The following is a 14191-nucleotide window of genomic DNA, read 5'->3' on the forward strand; positions in this document are numbered from 1 at the left end:
GAGTATATTTTTTATTAAAATTGTCCTTCATATTTTTTTTAGATATAAATAATCTAAAAATGAGTATAATTCTTATTAAATTCAGTATTTTAAACTAGAATCGAGTATATTTTCTATTTAATTGAGTATGATTTTTTTCCTATTTAATATAATTCTTCCTAAATTTAGTACCATTTGAAAAAGATTTAATATATTTTTTTATCTAATTGAGTATCATTTAAAGAAAATTTAGTATATTTTCCATCCAATTGAGTACCATTTAAAGAAAATCTAGTATATTTTTCATCGGTGGAAAAAGAATCATACTCAATTTGATAGAAAATATACTAGATTCTAGTTTAATGTACTGAATTTAAGAGGATTTATACTCATTTTTAAACTTTTTATACTTAAAATATCATAGACAATTATGTAAGTATATTAGATTAGGGAGTGAAAACAAAGAATTTTTTCAATGGGGAGTGTATGTAAAGTTGTGTTTGCTAATGGGGACTATATGCAAATTTTTCCTTAATTTTATTTATTTTTTAAAAATTAAAAAAGTAAAAAAATAAAAATCACTTCAGGGTCTGTGTGTTTAGATTGAGCCCCATTGAATTGTGCTAACCTCGGTCCAACTTGGGTGGATCCATGCCAAGTCCGGAAGGACTTAAATGGTTCGACAACTCTACAGCTAATAGCTGCTTGAAATCCAACTTTGACATGCTTAGGATGGATGGCACAGAATCTAATTTTCTCGAGCTTGTAATTGGGGTGGAAGGAATTATTTTTCAAGAATTAAGCAAGCCTTGATCTTGTTGAAAAAGTGATTAGATCATTAAAAAAATGTCGATTTTCTATTAACAACTTAACTATATTTTTGGCTATGAGATCAAAATATTATTTTTAAACAATGAAATAAATCAAGGATAATATATATTCAATAACGTATGAAAGAATGTTTACGACTTGAAAAAAGAAATTTTTTTTTTATAAAATATTGTTTTACCCACTTAATCCATCTAAATGGCCTAACAAAAATTTTGAAAAAGTGTAGGTGCTTTTGTAAAATGGACCATTTTCAGTACTTTAGTGGTGGAGCGGGCCGGAGCGGATCGTCGAGGTCGAGACCTACCGCCTTCCTCCTCTCGTCCCAAGTGCCGATGGGAACGAGCACCACGGCCACCTCCTCTACGGCCGCCGGCGGTGGATTTGGCGGGCGGCTGTGCCTTCCTTCCCGAGCCCCGATCGCGTTCGTGGGTCTTTGGGCCTGGGCCACTGGCCCCGTTCGGGGACCGGCCGAACGGGCAGGACATGTGTCCGCGGCGGCGGCGGCATCCTCACGGAGAGAGGACAGAAGGGGTGAGCAGGACCACTACGAGGTCCTCGGTCTTCCTCGGAGCGCCTCCAACACCGAGATTAAGCGGGCGTACCGCCTCCTTGCTAGAAAGGTCCCTGATCTTTTTGCATCATCATTATCCTCTTGTTCTTCTTGCTCTTTGATTTTTTTTCCCCTTCGGATCTATCTGTTTCTCTGAAAGGATTCGTGGAAGTTCCCGGTTTCCATTTTTGTTCGACTCGTCTTGTTGAGATTTAATAAACTAAAATGTGGCAATAGAATGGTCGAGAATTGCCTTCTCTGTTTTTCCCGAACTTCGAAACTGTTTTTTTGTAATGTTAATATACCTTCAAGCAAGTTTTACTCAGTTTTTCAGCGGTCAATTTGGTCTTGAAACAGTTTGTGGTTGGATTTGGCTTCTTCTTCATTGTTCTCATCTTATTTTACTAAGGATTTGGGTGTTTCTATCATTTTGCTTGCGTGTTTGGACTACTGAATTGTTGAATTATCATTCACTTCAAAAGTTTTAGCATGCTAGGAAGGGGCGCAATTTATATATGTTATTCCCACAAGGTAGGGTTATTATCTAACAAAGCCGTCGCTGCTAAATCAAGCAGAATTTGGACCTGTGTGTAATTAGGAAATAGCAATTAGGAAAATACCAAGGGAAATAATTACAGCATAAGGGAACGTTGTTGATGTGTAAGAATTTGACTGTATCCTCTTCCTAAAAACTTAGTCCTTCGAAAGGGACCAATTTGTGCTTTTGTGATTGTGAAAGAAAGAACTTGGACGACTATCAAAGGATAGGGAATTCAAAAAAAGAGATCATGAGAGTGGAGAGTAAACTAAATGCTGGTTGACCAAGTTTAGGCTAGTTCTAATGGGTATAAGTACATGTTGATCAGGCATGGAACCATGTGTTGTACTCCATAAATTAGCCCTATACAGGGTGTCATGGTCTGTAGAATTATACAGAAAATGCAATTTTGTTACTTGTGGAAGTACAATTACTCAACAAGTCATTGAGAAATTTTCACATAAAACCAGCAAAATCACATGGCAGCTCTTATGAGGAACAAATACACTGCTAAATTAATAACTATGCAGGTGAATTTCAATTTTACATCTGATGAGCTACATACTGTGTTTAATGCATTGGTTACTCCATCTAATAGCGGAGAGGATGCCACCAGTGCAATATTGGTAGCAAAAGTACACCACTATTGTTGGATGAATATGAATATATTGACAGTAGTGAAATGGGCTTAGTGGTCAAATTTATATGAGCATCTATCATACTTCCAACTGGTAGTGACAATGGATCATGCTGAGTATGTGGCAAATTAAAAGTAAACCTCTCAATTTCATCTGGTTCAACAATTGGGTCCATAGTAAAAAACCCATTTTGGAGTTTCTCAAATAATGTGAGATATGCTACCTAAGAAAAACAGATATTTAGAATTTCAGACCAATTTTAGGGCATTTATGCTTTAAAATATTTTGAAATTTGGCATTATCTGACCTATTATGAACTGTTCCCTATGCATTGAGACCTGAGCTCCTTGCTAACAGGTTTGCCATAATATTGTTTTGTGCAGTATCATCCTGATGTTAACAAGAACTTGCAAGCTGGTGAGATTTTTAAAAGCATCCGTTATGCATATGAGGTGATTATCATCAATATTGCATTAATTTTCTCCAGAACATGCACAAAATCTAGTTGGGTATATGATTCATGCTCAAACATTTATGTATAGTTACAAACATCGATTATTTGCTTTATTTTCTCATATTGTTTCTTGCTCCATGTCTGGAATTTTTTGCTTCTTTTGCTACCAATATATGTATAGCATCAGTATACAAGTTCTGAACATTTAGGTCAAGTATTTATTTGCACAAGTGATTTTTTATGGATCATCATAATCATGATAATCATCTAGGACCTTGGTCGAGTAGTTTTCCATGAGCAGATAGAAACTTTTCTTTTTCGCATATTCACTTATTCTTGGCATGCTGCATGGATTGTTTTCCATATCAAATAGTATATTGGGAATTACTATTAATATAGTTGAGAGGGATGAAATATTGTACTATTGTTCTGAAACTCAATCATAACACCCTATAACTAAATAGCTAATGTGTGATTAAATTGATTGAACATGTAGTCATGACTTTAAAACTATTAACTATTGGTATTAATGCTCTATTAGTATTAAATCTAACACCTTTCCTCAACCTTGAGTATGGGTATTATCTATTTTCAATTTGTTAGATAAACAAAAAAAAAATTAAACAGAGAGAAAAATGAAAATGACAAATACACTTGATAGTAACAAAGGAAAAGGCACAACAAAATTGACTGTTCAGAGAGTCATAGGTCTACGATGCCTAAACACTACAAACACTGCCCAATACAAGGGAAAGGAATAAAAACTTACCTTAAGCAATCAACTCATTGCTTGACACATTGTTGCTCAAAGGATACCCAATGATTTGTGTTGAAATTTGATTTATGAGGAATTAAATTCGTTATCAATCCATAAGTTGAAGCTCACCAAGAGCAGCACAAGTATCATCAAGGGGTTGCACTTATGGCGAGTTCATGAGGACCTAAACAAGGTTGTCAAACTAGAAGTAGTGTGACCAAGGGGACTCACAGTGGGGTACAACAAAATGCTTTCTCAACCAGAGGAGACAATGTCAACCATAAACAACAAAAAAAAAATGGTCTTTATGCATCCTAAAAAGTAATAGGATCACATAGGAGAGGACCCCATTTAGATGCAATTATGCTATGTCCAACACAAAGAAGTTCTGAGAGATTTGTAGTATTTCTCAATGTCACTATTATTGAACGACAAGAGTTGAAGAATTGCTCAATTGTGTGTACTATCAGGAGGATGGAGACCAATAAACATAGTTTATAATTTTGGTTTGTGTTGGTCAACACAAGCAAAGCTTCTCATTTTGCCCTAACTGGCAAATGAAATTCACTAAAATGATAAAATATCACCACGACAATGTGAGGCTTCATGCAAGGACAAAGACCACAAAAGGCTTCATGCAACGATGATGAGGCTTTTGATAAACCCTGAGGCTTCTACAAGATTTGCAAGTTCTCCTCTTCCTCGATCGTTCTCCTTCCTCATCTAGGATCGGTGCTCGATATAGCCACCGATGTTAGGTGTGCTCCTCCACTTGCGATTGGTGCTCAACGGAACCACGACACTCAACATGGCCAACATGTTTTATTTTGATTGTGAAATAAAATCCCATCTTAGAATGAGATTTCAAACTTTGTCAACGATGATGATTCCAAGAGATCATTACAACACTCATCTAAGAGGAGACTAAGTTGCTCAACTTTGAAGTAGGCAACAAGAGGTGCAGGGATGTAGAAGATCATGTGACAATCTTAAGCTGGACTAGGGACACAAATACATATTAGGTCACAGCTCAAAAATGGCCTTTAAATATATTGTTTTATCCATAAACCAATTGTTTAGCCTAATATACCCTAAATATGACTAACTGGAAAATGACACAAAATTAACTATTCATTGAAGTTGTAATCAACAGGGATTGAGGTATTGCAAATTAAGGTCATTTCACTCCTTGTGAGAGAGATGTTAGAATCAGAAAAATTAGCTAATATCATCTTAAATGGCTCACAGAAAAACATAATAAGGATGGCAAATCTACGAGATAGAAATTTGTGATATCTCAACTCAAGATAACGAGGAAGGGAAGATGAACTTAGCATGTAAATAATGTAAAACAAATGCTTTAAATCTTTCACCAATTTTTTAATTGCTCTCTTTCTTTTCAATTATTTCTTCATTCTTTTTATAATTATTTTTCTTTTCTATATATATTTTAAATCTAATTCCATTTTTTAAGTTTGCTATTTTTTTTTTTTTGAACAGTCATCCTCTCCCTTATCCTCTCTTTATTAATTGGACCCTTCTCTGTCTTTGCATTTTATCAGTAAATTATTAATAAGAAATTGAACTAGGTCTTGACACTTGAGGCCACTAACCTAGAACTGGTTGATATTGACTCTTGGCGTCTTCCTTGAATGGATTTGGATAGGGGTGTTCATTATTTGATCAGTTTTCTTCAAAATTGTTTAATTTGGTATAGTGTTGATCAAACTATTTAAAATTATGGTTTGGTTTCAGTTTGCATAATTGTAAATCAATCTAACTAAAAAATTTGAATATTTTCTGATAATAATTTTTTTTTTTCATTTATAGAATAATCAAATAAGATGTATTAAAGATAAATGTAATATGATACTAATAAATGATGAGAAAATAAAAGAATGATGAAAGAGGTATTTTCATCAACTTTTTAACGAAGGTTTAGATGACTAACTTAATTTAGATAATTTAAGTATAGAAATTTAAATTTTTATCCTATAATTCTAACTTCAGAAGTAGAGCAAGTTTAAATAGGATGTAAAATGAAAAAGCAGTTAAAGCAAATGATATTTTGATAGAGGTATGAAAGTGCCTTTGGAAATAAGGTATTGAACGACTCACAAAATTATTCAACCTAATATTGAAAACTAAAAAAAATGTATGATCAGATGGTAAGTACTTTAGCTCTCTTATATAAGAATAAAAGAGACATACAAAATTGTGTAAACTGTAGGGGTATTAAATTAATGAGTCATATCATTAAATTTTGGGAAAGAGTAATAGAAAAAAACTAAGGAGACTATGGTGACCAAAAATCAATTTGGATCTATACCTAGAAGGTCGATAATATAAGTTGTACATCTTCTCAAACAACTAATTGAAAAGTATCGGAAACAGAAGCAAGACTTACACATGATATTCGTCGATTTAGAAGAAGCTTATGATAGAGTCCCAAGGAAAATTATATGGAGAATTCTAGAAAAGGAAGACCTTAGCATAGCGTATATTGAATTAATTAAGGATATGTACGAGGAAGTAATGACAATAATGAAGACTTAACCCAAGCATTTCACATAAAGATAGGGTTACATTAAGGATCAGTTCTAAGTCCTATTTTTTTACACTAATCATGTTAGAACTCATTGTACACATCCAAGATACAGTATCGCGATGCATGTTGTTTGCAGATGATATTATTTTGGTAGATGAGACACATGAAGAGTAAGTGATAAACTCAAATCTTTATGGGAAACAATAGAAGTGAAAGGTTTTTTAAGACAGAATATATGAAATTTAAATTTAGAAATATTAGACGTAATGAAACAACTATTAAGATAAGAGATGACAAGTTGTCTATAACTAGAGTATTAAATATCTAAGATCATTTTTTACAAAGCAATGGAGGGATTGAGAGATGTTTATCTAAAATACAAACGGGGTGGTTGAAATAAAGGAGAGCGTCAAATGTTTTTCGTGATCGTAAAGTACCTTTAAGACTTGAAGGAAAGTTTTACAAAACGATGGTTAGACCTGCTATGTGGATATGCGAACATACAAGAATGGACAGGATAAAAAATGAAAATATTAGAGAGAAAGTCGGGTTGCACCTATTGAGTGAAAACTCTGGGAGACACGTTTAAGATAATACAAATATATACTTAAATGACCAATAAATACTTTAGTTAGATGATGTGAAACTATGACAAATGTTCATATCAAACGAGAAAGAAGAAGAAAAAAAAAGACTTGATTAACAACAATAAAATAAAATAAAATTTATTTAAATATAAATGATGATATAATATGAGATAGGGCCAATGACTTAGAAGGATTCATATGGCCGACCCCACCTAGTGGGATAAGATTTGGTTGTTGGTTGTTGGTTGTTGTATTGATATCTTTTTTGAATATTTAGATGTTAAATTTATGTCAACAAGCCTACCCCACTTAGTGAGATAATGTTTGGTTGTTGGTTGTTATTGTAAATTTATGTCAATAATTTCAATATGACAATCTAATTTAATTTCTTTTTTATAAAAAAAAAATCAACGGAAAAGATACGGTGAGTAGATGTAAAGTCAATTCAAATCAAGCTAAATTGAATTCAATTGATAAGTATGGTTCCATCTCAATTTAGAGTGCATACTAACTTAGTTTGATTTCTTATTCATTTTTCTTTCATGCTCATTAGGCTCTCATTATTTTGAAGGCGTTTGGCATTAGTTAAGATATACAGAAAAGTGGTACGTGATAGACATAGCAAACTAGGAGACCTTCTAAAAAACATAGTCGTCATTCTATTGAGGTTGAGAGAGTTTAGAGGACATCAATGAGGAAGAGAAATATATAGCATGTCAGTGAGCCAAGCTGCGAGGCCCTTAAAAATAAAGAAGTCAGATTTGGATAACTTAATGACAAGGTGGCAGTGATAGGAAGGACTAGGACAAATCTATTTGAGCTAGAATGTCAAGGAATTTACATGTAAAAAGTAGTTATAGAAAAAGAGGACACAATAATGAAGTGCTCACTGTAGGTGGGTCACATAGCAGGAGTCACTAAAAAATGACAAGTGATGAAACACAGCCTAAATATATAGGGTAGGCAGTGGTAGCCGAAAGAAAAAGAAAAATTATATAGGGGGAGAAAAATTATGTTTGGCAATGTGTTGGTGGAGGATGAGGAGAGAAGTGCACAGGAGTGAAAACTGAATTATGGTTGGCCAAACAATGACGATTGGGGAGCTTATATCACCATATCAAACTCACAACCTCCCTTAAGGAGATTGAGGAAAACTTTAGCCTTAAAAGAACATTCTATCTTGCTAAATTGAGAGGGATGAGATATTATATTATTGTTAGGAGAATAGGTACATTATATTTATAGCACAACCATGACATCTTTAGCTAGATATTTAACGAGGGACTAAATCCATTCAACGTATAGTTGTGACTCTTGCAACTGTTACTACTAAGTCTGACAATTCTCACAAATATATTTACACAAGATTTTTATTTTGATGTATTTGGGATCATCATTTGTATCGTTAGAGTAGCGTATTTGGGTATGGAACTAGATATCCAGTACGTTATTTTTGTATCGTTATTTTTGAAAAGGTTTTTTACAAGTGATCATTGGGAGTGCGTGTCTGACTTGAGGTGTTGATGTTAAAGTGCAAGCTTTTTGACATGGTTAAAGGGGCATCTAAGCAGTTTAGTTTCTCAAGGTTTAAATGCTCCGATTGTGGTGCAATGTGTGGTATATCATTTGGGCCCTAGTGTTCAAATGGCAATATCATTTTACCATCTCAATTTAGGCAATCTACCTACAGTTATCTCCTATTTTCAATATTAATTGAATAGAGGGCTTGATGTTTCAAAATTAAAACAGCACTGGTGATAGTCTTTTCCCATGAACCCCTCACTTTGTTCTAGTGTGCTGTTTGGTTTTCCCTCCAAGTTGGATCCACATTGGGCTAAATTAAGCTATTTCAATTCAGTTGATATTTATCTAAATTATATGGTATTTTATCAATACATTTAATATTTTATGTGACATTAAAAATGTCAAGCGTATAAGGTTATCTAAAATATTATAAAATAGTAAACTATATGATTCTGTCCGAAAATCGTGGAGATGACAAGCTGGTGATGTGGTTGCTGCGTTGATTGGATATGGACCTCACTCCACTCTGTAATCACAAGAAACATCAGTGTCGAGCCAGGGAAGGGGTCCTCGACGTTGGTCTTCCGACGTTCAAGTCAGTCACCAGAAAGAGGGAAGAAAACGGAACAACAACAAACGCAAACGCAAGCGTGAATAGTGAATAACACGTACCTCCGCCGTTGCATGGATCCCTTTTATATAGTGCCCTGGTGGGTGACGTGCACGTTCCTCGAGGCGTTTACATGTTCTTCAATTTGCCCTATGAAAGGATCTATTAGGAAAATACCTTTGATGTCATATCTTAACAGGGCATGCATATCTCTGATAAGACAGTAGAAGCTTCAGTCGTATGATCCGCCTATTGACCATGTCTCGTGTCAGCAGCACTGTCTCCCAAAAGGATGTTCAGAGATACGTCAAGGATCTCGCTGCTCGACCGAGCGAGGAAGCTGCTTGGCTAGGGACACCTCCTCTTGGTCGGTATCGGCTGCTCTTCCTTAAGGTAATTAGGTACAGTGGCTCGTTCTGCCCGACCGAGCTAACGCTCTGGTCGCCCGGACGCTCCTTTGCTCCGTGATGAGCGCCTGATGATCTTGGCTGCACGGGCATTCTGCTTGGATCAACCCTTTGCCGGTCTGGAGCTTTATGCCCGATCGGCCATTGCAGTAGAGTTCCACTCGGACCCCCTTTGGTGAGCCCGTTGGTTTTTTAGCGTTGATCTCCTTGACTCTGACTACCACGTTGGCTGCTATCTCATTCTGACCCGCACTTAGTGGACCCCTTTATCATCGCATCACAAGTCTTCCCTTCAAGTCTAGTCGAAGGAGACTGCAAGTCCGACTTACTGGACGAGTAGTGCCTTGGGTGACCTCCCCTGATCGAACACTATTTGTGCTCTGGCTGTCGGTCGGCTCATATCTTCCAATCGTTGTTTGACTTTAGTTTATTAGCTGGAGCCCAAGCGTCCTTCGACAATAATAAGCGTCAAAGTCTTATCGTTGACTCGGAGACCTAGTTCGCCGATCGACCATTCCTTTCTCTGTTCTCGACTCCTGATCGGATCACATAATCTTCGTCGTTTTATTTCATTTGCTGACCTGAGTGTGTAGCTGCCGCTCAGATCATACCTCATAAGCCTGATGGGGATCGGTCGCTCGGCTATATCATAGTAAGACATCTGTGCCGATCGGGATCGTTGACGACCACACTTAGTGAATTTTTCCATTTCTTTGCGGTTTTCTCAAATGAGTGCCTTTTCGTAGTAGTTGACATCATCTAAATTTTTGGAAGATCGTGCAAATCTTTGATTATTATGGTTGAGCACGTGGCCTCGCCTTTTAATTAAGTCCCATTAATGCTCTCCCATAGCCGACTGCCACGTGTCCCACCTTCTGCGGCCGCACGTTTGACGTGACAAGCGGATATCCGCTGATGATGTGATAGGTGCCTTTTCAAATTCCACGGCCAGATCTCATCGTGGTTTTGCGCAACACTTGATAGGACGACTTTGGCGATTGGCCGCGAGTTTATAAATCTTCATCTGCTCGTCGTCGTCTTCACATTGCCCATGCGATTTCGTCTTCGAGCACTCTCTGCGATGCCTCTCCTCCTCATCTTCGCCGGTGTCCTTTCTCAGTAAGGTTCTTCTTTCTTCCTTTCGTTGAATCCGTGCTTTGCTTCTTCTCGCTTTCCTTGTTTTCGATGGCTAGTTCTCCGTAACCTCCTGTGCCCGTCCCCGAGCTTTGGTACACTTCCATCGCGTCCAAATTTAATGGGGACGAGATAGACCAAATGAAATCTACCTACCATTTCCCCTCTGACTATAAAATAGTCATTCCCTCCGCTTATGACCAGTCCCATGAGCCTCCAGCCAGCTTCCTGCCTTTCTTTACGGACCAATTTTGCGTCGGTCTTCGATTTCCTGTGCAGCCTTTCTTTTCTGCCGTCTGTAAATATTTCCACATCTCCCTACATCAACTAGTGTCGAATTTGTTTAGGTTGCTGTGCGGGGTTGTCGTGTTATTTCGTTTACATGACATCCCTTTAGTGCCTTGGGTCTTCCATTACTTTTATTATCCTAAATTGTCCGAGCTGGGATCTTTCTGTTCCAAGCCCGAGTCAGCTCCGTCTTTTTTGATAAGATATCTTCCTCTAATAATCACTGGAGGGAACACTACTTCTTCGTTCGCTTTCCCGATCGGCCCGACTTCCTAACCAGCTGACAGTTGGAAGTGATGACGTCTCCGTCACTCGGGATATACCGAAGTCGATCGGGCTATCTCCAAGCAGCCTCTAGTTTGGCCGGTCAGAAGTATCACATCCACCGGTTGTTGTTGGAGGGCGTCCGGCCTAGGCCTGATTTGAACATGGCTGCCGTCCTGTCTAGGTATGCTCTTTCTTCTCCTCATCTTTGAATCTAACTGATTTTTCTTCATTTTTTGCAGCCCAAATTATGCTGAGGGCACGTTTAAGCGAAGGCCAAGATCAGTCACATCCTCGTACACCAGATGATTGCAGAGTGGAGCAAGGTCCACATCCAGATGAAATGGTGTGACACTTGGTGTACGGCTTCACACCGTTTCATCTAGCACTGACATTTTCTTGTGATCATAGATCGAAGCGAGGTCTACATCCAGTCAACGTAGTAGTCACATCCCCAGCTTACGATCTTCACAATTTTCAGAGAAAATCACTATATATATAGCTAGTAAAGTTTTATTAATTTGTAATTATAGAAAACTATACACTCTACAAGCCCCATAACTGGCATAAAGGAAATGGCTTCTTTCTTCCTACCTCAATTCATCAAGTCATGAAGATTTCTTTCAATAGTGTTATGTAAACTCTTAAATATGACAGCACTGAATGTCCTCATATAGTGGTATCTTTAGTATTATTTATTATTTTGCAACCTAATCAAGAGATTAATAAAAAGACTCCTGTTCAGGTAAATCACACTCGTAATTTAATTTAGTTTTCATTTTTAGTTGGTTAAGCAAAGCACTGTGGTGAATATATGCAGGCATTAGATACTAACTAGGTTTTCTTTGAATGTATGTTCTTAAGAGAAATCAACATTTTGTTACTTATTTTACCTGGCATAAAATTGTTTACGAAAAGGAAAGAGAAGATTATATGCAATTGCAATCCAGAAAGATCTGATGTCTGCTATGATTTGGAAATTTCAGGAAACATAAAATTGAGTTTGTACCATGATTTCTCACACCATATATTATGATCTCCATTTCAGGAGCTGTCGGATGAAGACTCAAGGGCTCGATATGACATGAAACTGAGATTTGTTGGGCATACAGAGAGAACATGGCGAAGAAATAAAACGCATAATTTTGAAGATGATGAAAGGAAAAGGATCCGCAGATGGGCAGAATTGAAGCAACGGATGTGGAATGAGAGGCAGAACAAGGCGTACTCCCAGTATTACAAGAGAGAACGAAACCAAGAATCTTCACATTACGAGAGGAGTCCATTCATCGGAGTGTTAAGATTCACTTTCCTCATCCTCTTCTTGATGAAGATAATTGGGTACCAAGTATCACTTGCAATCTGTAGCTCCATTGCCTTTCTAGACAATCAGTTGGATGCTGGATACAAGATGGGTTACTTGATCGCCTGGTTTATGGGAGGCCAAGCCGGTATCATGCTCGCAATATTGATCCGTTTTGCGAGTTGGCTGTGTGGGAAAAACAGCAGTAACCTCGTCGCGGTGGTCGTGATAGCAATGTGGGTCGGGTCTAATCTTGCCAGAGTTACTCCCCTTCCTCAGGGTGCAGTACTTGCCTTGCTGTACATGTCTGTCAAATTTCAGGCTGATCTAAAATGAGCCCTATTCCATTGTGGCCACATGATTCTTTTGATTTCCAGCGCTGGTCGAGGTTTACCTCTGTAAATATTGCTGTGTCATGCTTTCTTCAGATGGTAGTACATTAATTTGGGATAGGGCAAAAATTAAAGGACGCTATAAATTATGTAAAATGTTTATTTAAAAAAAGTCAAACATGTCTAATTAGATATTTTATTCCAAAAATATTTTTACTTTCAGTGATGTTATGATTCTTTACTTTCAACTATTTTAATAGTGATGATTAATTGTTACCGAGTGAATAATTAATTAGTTTAGATATACTCAAGGAAAATTTTCAAAATTTTTTTTTTAAGGATAGACATGTAAATGATGAGATTCATCATTTCATTTTTTTTTAGTCCCATCATTTATGTGTCTATTTTTAAAAATTTTTCTTGAGATTTTTTTTTAAGAATATCATTTTTCATAATTAATATAATGTTAATAACTATTTAGTAGCTATTATTGTAATAATGCAGTAATTATTTAAGTAGTTGACACAGTATCTTGATCAATTTTAAAAAAAATTGATAAAATTTAAAATTTTTGATAAGTCACTAAAAACGTATTTGGATATATTAGTATTTAGTCACTAAAAACGTATTTGGATATACTAGTATTTAGTATTTAGGATTTAAAATTTTAAGTTTTAAAGTATAAGATTTAATTATAACGGTACACTAAGTATCTAAATAAAAAATAATAATAATCTTGGTTAGGTTTCACGGAAATTTTTTATCGATCATCAGGATAAATCGAGAAGTACACGCTGCGGCTAGTCTAGAAATCCAATATTCTTTGGTTACACTCCTCATTTGGAGGAAAATTTTTTACAAATACATCATAGTTAGGGTTTAAATCACAGGTGTCTGAGTGATAACTTGAATGTCTTACTACGATACCATGGCTAGGGACAACAAGTATCTAAATAGTTGTTACGTGTAGTTGCTATTATAAATATTTATAGTAATTTTGATAATTTAAAATAATTTTAAGACAATTTAAATAATTTTAAACAAATTTATTAGTAAAAAAATAATATAATAATATTTTTTTGTATATTATTATTATATTAATTTTGATTAAAATAAAAAAGCAATTTTCTTAAATAAGGATTATTTTAGATAGAAAATATACGTGCTTTCTTTCTTTTTTGTTCTGGATTTTTTTTAAAAAAAAAAAAATACCCCCTCAGCCATTTACATAGGGCTATAAATGAGTCGAGCTGAGTAGAACTTTGGGATGCTCAAATTTATTTGATAAGGTAATCAAGCCAAGTCTAGTGGAGCTTAAAATGAATCAAACTTTTGAAATGATTGTTCAAGTTTGGCTTAGTTTATTTTTTATGAGCTTGAGCTTGGTTGAAGCTTGACTTGAGCTTAGCTTGTTTAGATGTTATTGAGCTCGTAATTCAAAAAAAAT

At 35.9% G+C, this 14191-nt stretch overlaps 1 protein-coding gene across 2 annotated transcripts; it reads left to right on the forward strand.

Moving 5' to 3' along the window:
• Window positions 1-1067: 1067 nt before the first annotated feature.
• LOC121971958 lies at window positions 1068-12952 on the forward strand. Of its 2 annotated transcripts, none has more exons than XM_042523509.1 (3): window positions 1068-1430; window positions 2920-2988; window positions 12158-12952. In XM_042523509.1, exons 1-3 carry the CDS (start codon window positions 1143-1145, stop codon window positions 12746-12748), a joined length of 948 nt encoding a protein of 315 aa, XP_042379443.1. In that variant the 5' UTR covers window positions 1068-1142; the 3' UTR covers window positions 12749-12952. The 2 variants fall into 2 exon arrangements, with proteins under 2 accessions (XP_042379443.1, XP_042379444.1); XM_042523510.1 differs by having other exon boundaries at window positions 2920-2953.
• Window positions 12953-14191: the final 1239 nt, after the last annotated feature.

This window comes from Zingiber officinale, chromosome 4A (assembly GCF_018446385.1).
Source record: "Zingiber officinale cultivar Zhangliang chromosome 4A, Zo_v1.1, whole genome shotgun sequence".
NCBI classification, from domain to species: Eukaryota; Viridiplantae; Streptophyta; class Magnoliopsida; order Zingiberales; family Zingiberaceae; genus Zingiber; species Zingiber officinale.

Excerpts from the sequence above, each read along its gene's own strand:
- LOC121971958 (XM_042523509.1), top strand. The coding sequence starts at position 1,143 with ATGGGAACGAGCACCACGGCCACCTCCTCTACGGCCGCCGGCGGTGGA. Across the intron at positions 1,431-2,919 it reads ACCGCCTCCTTGCTAGAAAG|TATCATCCTGATGTTAACAA; the intron begins GTCCCTGATCTT and ends TGTTTTGTGCAG. Across the intron at positions 2,989-12,157 it reads GCATCCGTTATGCATATGAG|GAGCTGTCGGATGAAGACTC; the intron begins GTGATTATCATC and ends TCTCCATTTCAG.